Source organism: Callithrix jacchus, chromosome 3 (genome assembly GCF_049354715.1).
Source record: "Callithrix jacchus isolate 240 chromosome 3, calJac240_pri, whole genome shotgun sequence".
NCBI classification, from domain to species: Eukaryota; Metazoa; Chordata; class Mammalia; order Primates; family Cebidae; genus Callithrix; species Callithrix jacchus.
Window position 1 is genome coordinate 29707351 of NC_133504.1, and position 11280 is coordinate 29718630.

The 11280-nt window shown below is 39.5% G+C and overlaps 1 protein-coding gene across 1 annotated transcript in view; it reads right to left on the reverse strand.

Annotated features, from left to right (window-relative positions):
* CPE (carboxypeptidase E) overlaps nucleotides 1–9973 on the reverse strand; it is a 139167-nt gene extending 129194 nt beyond the window's left edge. The window contains exon 1 of the mRNA XM_054252815.2: nucleotides 9525–9973. Within this exon, the coding sequence (XP_054108790.1) occupies nucleotides 9525–9831 (307 nt within the window). The 5' untranslated portion in view covers nucleotides 9832–9973. The remainder of the gene's footprint in view (nucleotides 1–9524) is intronic.
* Between the last annotated feature and the right edge of the window lie 1307 nt (nucleotides 9974–11280).

Genomic DNA, 11280 nt, shown 5'->3' on the forward strand with positions numbered 1-11280 from the left:
AACCAACCACTCAGGTTAAACAGAAAACTCCCAATTTTCTTTAGCTATGAAGAGAAGTAAAAACAAGAAAAATAAGGGCTATTTTATAGATAGGAGTGAAATCTATAAATATAAATAAAGTCATCTGAAATTTGAAACAAAGGTGACTTCTGCATTCACAATTTTCTTGCCATTATCAAAACGTACATAAAACCTATAGTCTAGATAGTATTTTAGTCTATTTAGCTACATGGTGTCATTCATTATGAGAAGTATGTATCTGTATATTTATGTATCTGTATATTTTTATGGCTTTAGCATTTTCCAAAAACTGACTCTTGAGAAAATACATGTAGCAGCTGACTTCTCTTTGTGTGAGCTCTATAAAGGTCTTGTTGATTTTGCAGAGTTAATGCAGTTTCCAAAAGTGCATTAACTGAATTCCCCTGATGCTGGTTATGTTGAAAATCTGGCTTAACATTTACTGAGTTCCCACAATGAACAAGACTGGTTTCCTCTAGTAAACTTAAAAAAAAAAAATCTGTGCTGAACAATGTCAAGATTTGAGACAAATGAAAATGTTTGAATAGGACTGTTGTACTTTAAAATCAGATATCCAGCACTGCACCTAAAACACAAAAAGGACAAAAACTATTTCATTTTGCAAATGTCTTTAACATTTTCAGTAGTTTCCCCTACAGACATTGCCTTTGTGTTTGCTACATTAAAAATAGGATAGAGAAGACTTCAACTCCTTCATCATATACAGCAGGCATTTTGCAGAATCAAGTAATCTATCCATGGATCATAGAGTATGCAATACAAGCTCAATGTGTGTGAAAGAGTGAATCCAAAGCAAAAAATGAAATAATGCATTTCAAGAAACGCAATGGCGCTGCCTCAAAGGATGACCAGCAGATAAAGTAAAATGGTATGGACGTAGTAGGTGTTCATTAAATGTTCCCGAAAATAAATTGAAATTATTAGTTCTATTAACAAAGGCCTACATTTTCATCTTGGAAAGTTGATTTCAGTGTGGAATGCTACACAGTAATATTTTATAATAGTTATGAAGAAAGGTTGTTTTAGAAATTACCACTTGGCTAAAAAAGGAAAAGGAAAAAGGGTATTCAGGATGTAGGTCAGGGAGGTGACAATCCAACCTTTACACTGAAGTTTCTCTACCTTAAACTCATGGCCAAAGGTTATGATTTGTGCAAGTTTTTGAGCAGGGTTCTAGAAATAAGCTATGTCTTAGGGAAAGCATTTCATAATGGCAGTAAATAGCAGCTGCATAGTGAAGAAAAGATTTTATGATTTTAAATACTTTCGCCTATATATGAAGAGAAATTGGATAGGTCCAATCAGACAGCATCACTTTGGGATCTGAACATATGAGGAGTTGCTTGCACTGAGCAAATAAATGCAATAATTATTGTTCCTTCCAATTACCTTGACATGCATAACCACAGCAAGAGGTTTTTTAGCAACCTGAATTTAAGTTAAAAGTTATATTTAGGCTTATTTAGAAACAACTTGCAGCCATTTTTAAAATAATCAGCCTTTGTTTGAAATGAAATGTCTTCCAATGAGGAGATAGTTATTATTATTATTATAGAACTATGATGCTTGGCAATTATTTGATAGTAAACAGATTTCTGTAAGAAACAAAATATTTACCAGTAGTGGAAAGTTGTTCTGTGGTGTATTATCATAAGTAATTCATTTATCTTTATTTAAGAGTCATCTGTTTAATACTCCACATGTGTCACTCTACCCTTCAAAGATAACTCATCTGGGGACAGTTAAGAAGTGGGTAAATCACCTGGAAATCATAAAAGATACTAGTAACACAAACAGGCTCTTCTCTTAGGCCACGTTTCATTAGGAAGAGCTGGCTGTTAGATCACTTACAAAACACCATCTCCTGAATGTTCAAAGAAAGGGAAACCTTCACAGAGCAACAGACTCTTGGCAATCCAGTAATTAAGAAGAAGGAAAGAAAAGGGCAAATTTAAACACGTTTCAAATTTAAGTTCATTCAACCCATCGCCTAGCTCAGATAAACCTCCTCCTCTGGGGCATTTCAAAGTGCACAATTTGAATACCATTTCATGACAAAAAGGAAAATGAAAACCTGGAGATGCATATCTTCTGTGTTAAAAACAAGCACACAGTTCTTAGTTTGCAACACTCAGGTCTCATGCAGAATTTTTAAAGGTCAAAATTTTACTAAATCAATTTTTACCCATTATCTTTAAAATGTTTACTTAACACTTAAAACGCAGCTTAACTTTCTAAAATGTTTGAAGACTCTTCTCTTCCAAAGGAAACTTACTAGTCCAGTTATATGAGACAACAAACACAGCATGCTCAGCACTGAAACTTGAAAAGACATGTAGTTGGTGTATTTCTCCATTATGCAAAACTGGATTCAGCGCACACAAAAAATAAGCATATGAAAAAGAAAAGTACCATCTCCATCCTTTTTTGCTATCACACTTCCGGCATGCTAATACACATGGTGTCAACATCGACCAACAAGGCTTTGTTTTATGATATGCATTTTTGCCTATTTGAGAAACTTCATTTATTCAAAACTATTCATTGAGTGGCTGCTATGCCCCAAGCATAATACTAAACATTTGGGATAAAAACATAGAATCAGAATACAATTCCAGAGCACAAGAAGCTACAGGAGCTTATCCCATGTAGACCAACAACGAAAAATGCCATAATGAGGTAATAATTGTTGCCAAGTTTTGAATTAAGAACTTTATATTTACCACCTCATTTAATCATCATATTATTGTCATTTCATAGGTGATGAATTTGGGAGGTAGAAGTTAATTGACTTGCCCAGGAACACTCAGCTAAAAATAAGAAGCCTAGGATTTGAGCTCAAGTCCCCTGACATTAAAGTCCACACTGTAATTCTTTACATTACTGCTCTCCAAAGAAATATGGAAAAATAAAGAAAGAGCACCTGTAGCGGTAAGAAATTTAGGGAGCGGGAAGAAAGCAGGTTTCAAAGAGCTCTTGCTTCTGCTGAGAGTGTAAAAGAGTAAGTTAGTCGCCGGGTGAGGTGGCTCACGCCTGTGATCCCAGCACTCTGGGAGGCTGAGACGGGCAGATCACGAGGTCAAGAGATCAAGACCACCCTGGCCAACATGGTGAAACCCCATCTCTACTAAAAATACAAAAATTAGCTGGGTGTGGTGGCAGCGCCTGTGGTCCCAGCTACTTGGGAGGCTGAGGCGGAAGAATCTCTTGAATCCAGGAGGCAGAGGTTGCAGTGAGCCGAGATTGCGCCACTGCACTCCAGCTTGGCAACAGAGCAAGGCTCCATCTCAAAAAAAAAAAAAAAAAAAAAGGGTAAGTTAGTCAGTAGCCGAGCAGTTTCACCATAAATTCTTTAGGAAAATAAGTCAGATTGCCAATGAAAATGTTGATGTTGCCCTCGACTTATTTACCTCCCTAAAGAATGACCATAAAGACATTCTCAAATATTGACACACACTTTGTACTTATTGAGTGAAACTTGCTTGATGATTATTGTTCATTGTCAAACTGAAGAAAAGCAAGAATGTCCCACATTTTAAAATTGATAAAAGGCAAATAGGCAAGGTGCGGTGGCTCACACCTGTAGTCCCAGCTATTCAGGACGCTGAGGAGGGAGATACCTTGAGCTCAAGAGTTCAAGGCTGCAATGAGTCATGAGCATGCCCCTTCACGCCGGCCTGGGTGACACAGCAAAACCCTATCTTAAAAAAAAAGCAAACAGAAAACAGTGAGAAGAGGGAAAAAGTCCTTCAGGAGTATCAGCTAGGCCTGTGCAACAGCCTTCTAAGAGGAAGGCATTGGGCAGGCTTGGTGGAAGCAGATCTCACATGACAAGGCAGCCAAGAGTGCTTACTCTAAATGACTATAAAGGCCATGGAGGATGGTTTCCAGAAAACTGAAAGTAAAAAAAAAAGAATATTCACAAATTAGCCCTTCTTCTTAATAACTAGAATGTAAGCAACTTCATTAAATGTGTTTCTATATATTACACTGTTTTGGCCTCACAGCAGTCCTGTGAGTTCTGAGTTCTTAAAGTATTCTCATTTTATACACAAGGAAAAGAGGCGAACCAAAGTTAAAAGGATGAAGCTATTTAACAATAAAGAATTGTGACGTATTTGTCTAACTTTAATCATTGTAATCAAAATTATTTTGTCCTTTTCGGCTCCATAAGAGAGGGAGAGAAAAAAGCAAACAAACCAAATTATTTCTCCTCTGCCTCATTGCTGCAGAATCATGCTCTGATTCTAAGCAAACTTAAAATCTTACTCTACATAAACCACTATACTAGCTGTTTATGGAGGAAAAAAATGGAAAACATATGCTCCCTATCCCTGAAGAGCTCCCTGTATGAGGCCCTCTGCTGGAGAATTACCAAATGAATCATTTTTTTTTTCTTTGCTGTACATCCAGTCTCATGTGACAATTGAATCTTTAATACTATGATAAGGAATGATAATGGGCTAATGCTGTGTTTCTCCAGTTAGTGAAGCACTAGTTCCAAGATAAGCTCCATTTTTTATTGTTATTGTTGTTATTTTGTTTCTGCGACAGGGTTTCGCTGTGTCACCCAGGCTAGAGTGCAGTGGTATGATCATAGCTCACTACAGCCTCAAATTCCTGGGCTCAGGCAACCCTCCCACCTCAGCCTCCCGAGTAGCTGGGACTACAGGCACATGCTACCATGCCCAGCTAATTTTATTTTTTTGTAGAAAGAGGATCTCATGATGTTGCCTAGTCTTAAGCATGCCTCTCACCTCAACCAGGTGTGAGCCACCATGTTCAGCCACCTTTTTTTACAAAAATAAAAATAAAAAAAGGAAGGTGGAGAGGAGGAAATTCCATGGTGAGAGGCTGGGAAATCTTATATAGTATGCATCTAACTTCAAGATTTGAAACATACATTAGCCTATTATGAGCTCTGTTAAGCCTTTCAATATACAAACCTATTTATCTTTGTTTACATAATACTTATCAAACCTTGCTCAATGTATGTTCTGTGGAATACACTTTGAAAAAAGGTGGGTTAATGTGTCACCCTTTACAAGACCTGTGTTATATTTCTTAATAATATTTAGAAATAGGATCTCAGCCGTATGGTAAGCCGGTAAGGGAGTTACTAGCAAATGAGTCATCTGCCACCTCTCAAATCAGTTGTCATAGAAAGCTGCCTCTTTTGTCTGAGCAAAGGCTTTCATGTAGGAGCTAGCCCAACTCGCCTTCTCTTCCATTAACCAATCACAAGTCAATCAAGAACATCACTTCTGGCAAAAGCTGCATTGACTCATTCAGGTCTAAAAATAAGTCTTGACCATGTGTGGTAGGTCTAGATTCTGCTCTAGGATCTAACACCTATCTTCACTAATTTTAATCTAACAACTATCTTCACCTATCTTTTCGTTGTAATCATTTGCCACTAATCCATACTAATCTGTTATAAAGAGAAGCCATACAAATAATCAAAATCCCCACTTCTTTTTTTCAAGTTGTGTGGAAACATGCCAGTATTAAATGTTCCGTCACAATATTTGGCAAATGCATAATGGCATTTATACACTTTAAATTTTAACAGACTCAGAGAAGAATAAGTCCAAAATAATCATTCCAGGCTTTGAGAAAGAAAAACCCTGCTCTAAAGAATGTTTTTGAGATAGCATTTTAGTTATAAATCAGATTTACTTCTCAAAAGCGATCTTGAACTACATGTAAAAGAAATAGTGTTTTAAGCAAACTAATATTAACTCATGTTTAACTCTGGATAGAGCGGTCTGGGAACACAGAATCCATTACTTAGACATAAATTAATAAAGATTTCTTTTATGAGTTCTGTATTTCAATGATGGATATACATGCCTAGGAAGGCATATGTTTGGATTGGAACACGTGAGTCCCTAAGCATGGAAATAAGAAAAAAGTATAAAATAAAAGGAAAGAAAAATGGGGAAAATGATCATGCCTAGCAAGTATGATATCTAATGGAGCACTTATAATCAGCCCCTAGCCCAGTCTAAGCTCATTCTTCATCCCAGTTACAAAAAGGCCACAAACACTAACTCCCAGTGCAAAGGGAACCCATCTGGGGTCCAGACTTAACAATGTCTGAAATGATGAGCCCAATGTCAGGACCATTTGTGGTCCTGCTAAATGAAATTGGCTGGTACTTGCAACCCTCTTTCAAGAGATGTTTGCAGATCTCAGAAGCAATACAAAATGAGGACTGAGACTCGACATTAAGCTGGTCAAAAATCAAACTGATTCCTAAGGTGTTAGCTCAAAATAGGTTTGGCTATTCCTCGATGACCAATTCAAAATCGAATTTTCTTTGCCTTTTGATGAATTCAAATGTTGAACATCTTGCAAAGAGAATCATCTTCAGGAGGCAAGCTCAACTACACCCCATGTCCTGTACCAAACATGTATAAAGATCGCTTGTTTCTGCTCAGGAAGAGAGCTAATTGTATCAACAAACATCTGTCCATAAACTGCTAGTCTAACCAAGTAAAGCTGTAGCTTGACAATTCTACCACAAGAAATGGCTTTATGGGGATATGTTGTTTTATTTTGCTGGAGTTCTTCTGTTATGACAACTAAATCCTTAGAAATCAGCTATTTTATCTAATGTTCAGGAAAAGAATCTGGATTAAGAAAACTGACAAATCTGACATCTCTCTTGCTGGAAAACGAATGTGAGCAACTTCGCCTCAAAATTTCAATCAAGTAAAGGCATTTGTTAAGTTCAAAAATATTTCCTAAATCTGAATCAGAAATGTTTAAGTACCCAAAAAATAAGGTACTTAAAAGGTGAAAATAGTTAAGACAGTTGCCCTTTTTCAAAAGCAGGGGTCCTCGTGAAGACAGATATCTATACCAGCTATTTTGGAATTCGTAAATGTCAACAAACTGTACATTTCCTGTCTTTTGTCATCCTTTCTTCAATAATCCAGTCTCCCTGACCTGCTGACCCTAGTGTCCTTTTCTCCAGTCCTCCCAAAACCTTTCTTGCAGACTCACATACCTTTATGCCTTTAAACTCCCAATTCTCTATTCCCCTGAGGGCAAGGGACAATCTTCTGTGTTATCTTCTACAGGTTGTTCAGAGGCACAACTCACAGAAGCCTGGTCTACCTTGAGTATACAAGTGCTCAAAAAACACTGAATGAGCCCACTTGTACCTCAGGATAAGTATTCATTTTTATTTCTTAAAGTGGTTTAAAAAGAACTGAAAGGCCAATTAAGGATGGTGAACATTTTCTTTTACCGAAAACTTTCTTAAAGTTAATTCACACAAGCACCATCAAACTTATATACTGATCAAATCTCTACATTTACTAGTTTCCTGAAGATTTCTAATCTATTTGGCCTCATGAGAGGTGACGGGAGGATATCGTCCTTGCAGTTTTATTAGTGTTGGTTTATAACAGTTTATTTATACTTTTAAAAATACAAGGGACACAGACATTTTGTATTCTATTAGTAATACCATAGACTTAAGGTCTCCTTCATTTAACAAGAAATTGTAAAGTACATATTGTACAACACTTCTGAGTTTGTCTCTGTAAGATGAATTAAATCAATGTATTTTATGTGTATGAGGAATAAAACATTTTAATACACTGTGTTATGCAGCTATTGATGGAATCATTTTTTCCATATTGTATAGTCAGTATTTTTCCATAATATAGATTATTTCATAATGCGTATTCAAGCCTGCCATGTGCCAAACATGAGCTGGGGGCTGGAGACACGGTCCCCACTTCATAGACTTGTAATCTAAAAGAAAAATTTGCAAATCTTGATGAACTATATATTCCAGATAGGTAAGCAAAAGAACCAGTGGTTCATTTTCTAAAGCATAGCACATTCTAACAGTAATATCACTTTAAAACTTTATTTCCAAATTTGAAACAACAAAAAGTTAATCATTAGCTTTCATATAATCTCTCTGAAATAACAACGCAAAAAACTCTGCGGAGCAATCTATAAAACAGAGTAACAAAGAGTTCTCATTAAGTAGACAGCAAGAGAGTCACAAATACTTCCATTAGCTTTAGCTGTGCCTAGAATGGCTTGGCTTTGGTTATTGGATTTAGCTAAAAATCAGTAATCACATTTAAAATTTTTTCCTATCTTCAGATAATAGTATGAAACTAAGTTTCAAAATGTCCAATTCTACATGCTGAATCCTGCCAGGTAGAGTAGTTAATATTAAATGTTTCCTTGGATCTGATCTTAGAGTTTTGACAGCAAACTTACACAAACCTTTTTTTCTTGTATTATTTGGAGGTAAGAAATATTTCCTGAAGACTTATTCTTGATCAACCCATATACCATACATTCGAAGATCAAAATGTCTGTTGATCACCTATTTTAATACCTTCTCAGTTTGGTTCTTATGTATCATTATAAAACTATTCTGGCCCTGCACTGAGAATTTTTAGCCTACTTTTTTGCTTGCTTTGTCATTAAAGATTACGCGTCCCACGCTGATATTATTAGCACCAATAACTTTAGCAGTACCTTGAGTATCAGAAGACCAGGCCCAAATCATTTCCTAAGCAGAAACATAATGAAAAAAGTCCTAAGAACATTTTTAAATACCTCTTTATTAATACTAAATGCAACACAATTAACATAAATCAGAACGTGCTTTAACACACTTCTAAGAAAGATGAATACGGATAGTTATTTGGGAACATCAGTTGGAATACAGACCCCATCACAAACTATTCATCTCCCATGGTTATAGCCTTTTTCCTTGGAAAGGCCTTGTGCAGTTTCAAAATCTGAACGTCAATCAGAAGCCACTTTTCACCCTGGTAGGAGGACCTACATGTCTGCATACACCACCACCCCAGATTTGCAAGATCCGTAAGATTCCCCCAGCATCCAAAGCAGCGAGTGTACCTAATACGTATGTACATACAGGTAGAGATGGATACACAGAGCTGATAAACTGGTCCTCTGGAAATTAGGGGGAAAATGATAAATGACTCGTTCTCCTTTCCTCTAAAGCACTGCCTTCTGCACCTTATCTTTCTACTTCTGTCCGCAAGGAAGACCAAACCCCGCGCCCTTACTGGAGACTCGCAATCATTCCTTCGGGTTTTTGACACAGCAAAGTGAGAGTGACCGCTGGGGTTGCGTGAGCCAGGATTTGCTTCTTCTGTATTGCTCTCCTCCCCCACCCCTCCCCGCCACTCCAGCCTCCCTAGCCTACACTCACTAAAGGGTGGCCTAAGGTCTGGGGAGATGGGCTTGGGGCTGGGGGGATGGGACGGGAAAGCAGAAATTGGGCCCCTGGCACTCTAAGTCGGGTTATTCCCCATTTCCATCCCTCCCTCCACTTCCCACCTTCCAACTTTAATACCTTTTACCAAGAGGCACCCCTGGGCCCATCCTTCCTTCCTTCCCCCACCGCCCCCAGTCATACCATTTGCCGCCCTCCGGATGCCCCCATGGCTGTCAGGGGACAGCGCCCTTACCAGGCTCATGGACGCCAGGGTTGTCGGACAGCTCGATGACCAGGAGCTCCCGGCCCTCGAAGCTGCGCCCCACCGTGTAAATCCTGCTGATGGCGGTGCACTGCAGCCACACGGACACAAGCGCCTCGCGCAGCTCAGGGTAGCGGTGGTACTCGAAGGAGATGCCGTCCTCCTGCTGCAGCCGCCGGCGTCGCCTCATACCCGCCGCTGGCGCCCCGGGCTCCTGGGCTTCGGCGCCCAGGAGCCACCCGCAGGCGGCCAGTGCCCCGCACAGAGCCAGCAGCGCGCGGCCCCCTCGCCCCGCCATCTCTGCGCTCGCCGCCGCTGGCGGTACCTTCCTACGCGGGCGGCCTCTTTTGTCTGCCCGGCCCTGGGCTTAGCCGGCCGGCGCTGCTGGGGGCGGCAAGTTCCGCACTAGCCTCCACTCGCCTCACCTTCCTGGGCTGAATGAGTGTCAGCCCGCGCACTGGGGCCACCCAGAGGAGAGGGGCGAAGCTGGGCTGCACTACTGGCCGCAGAGCCCAGGGGAGCTGCAGGAGAAACCACTGAGAGGAGGGGGTCGGCCGAGAGCGAGATAGGCCGGCGTGGATCTGGGAGGGCTGCTGGCGTTATTTGTTGGCTCAGAACCACGTCAATAGCCAAATGGCGTCCGGGACGACGCAGGTGAAATGACAGCTAAGGTCCGGGGCTCGGGAACGTTGCTGTCATTGAGACACCCATGACCCACCCGTCACTGCGTATGGAAAAAATATTCTTGTATTGTTAGTGGAGACTTTTAAAGGGACATATAGTCCAAGCCTACCAGTTTCCATCTTGATGCACCAAGAATTAGAGAATATTCCAGAAAAAAAAAAAAAAGGAAATATTGGCAACCACTTGGCTTCTCCTGATGCGTCTTTCCTAACTGTTTCAAGAATCCAAACACAAACCCAAGGGTTAGGTTTTCATTTATTGAAAGGTCTTGCTGGAAATCAGAACATTAGTGCTTTGATATAGAGGTTTAAGAGAATAGAAATGCTTTCTTCCAATTTGTAGATACTGCCCTTAATTGTATTTATACACATTCCTAGATTCTTCCAAAAAACTAACAAAACAGGTAAGTCAATGTCATGTGGCTGTGCCTGCACCAGCCCTCTTCTGTAACACTATAGGGAAAATAAAATACAACTCTGCTGATGCTTTAGACAAAGCACTTAGTTTGGCATTAAGATTAAATCCTGTTATGGAAAGAAAACTGATGATAATATCACATCTCCATTCTTTTTGCAAAGCTCTTGTAAAAATATAAAATCATTTACAGCTTTAAATACCCACCCCTTAGTTGGGATTTATATTCCTGGAGCAATGTCTGGAGCAGATGTTACTCCAAAGAGGTTGCTGTTTGGATTCAGGAATGGCACAAATCTAAATAAATAATCCATTGGGTATTGCAACCAAGCAGGAAAAGTGGACACCATGGTGGGTAATTTTTTATGTTAGGCTTTTTTTTTTCTAAACTCGTTCATTCTTCACCTGTTTAACAGTGTATTGCACATAATTAAAACTTTTACCTGGAAAAGGAGTTAGATATTTAAGTCATTTTATTAGATCAAAAAGTAAAAGCACAGACATGGTTAGGAAGGTGCTGCTGGAGAGGCTGGCTTCAAACACCCCATCTACATTTACCACAGTGGCATGGATCTCTGTTTTTTGCATTCTCGGGGAGAAACTGTCACTATAAACTCATGGCACTCAAGTTGAACTGATGTGCATCCAG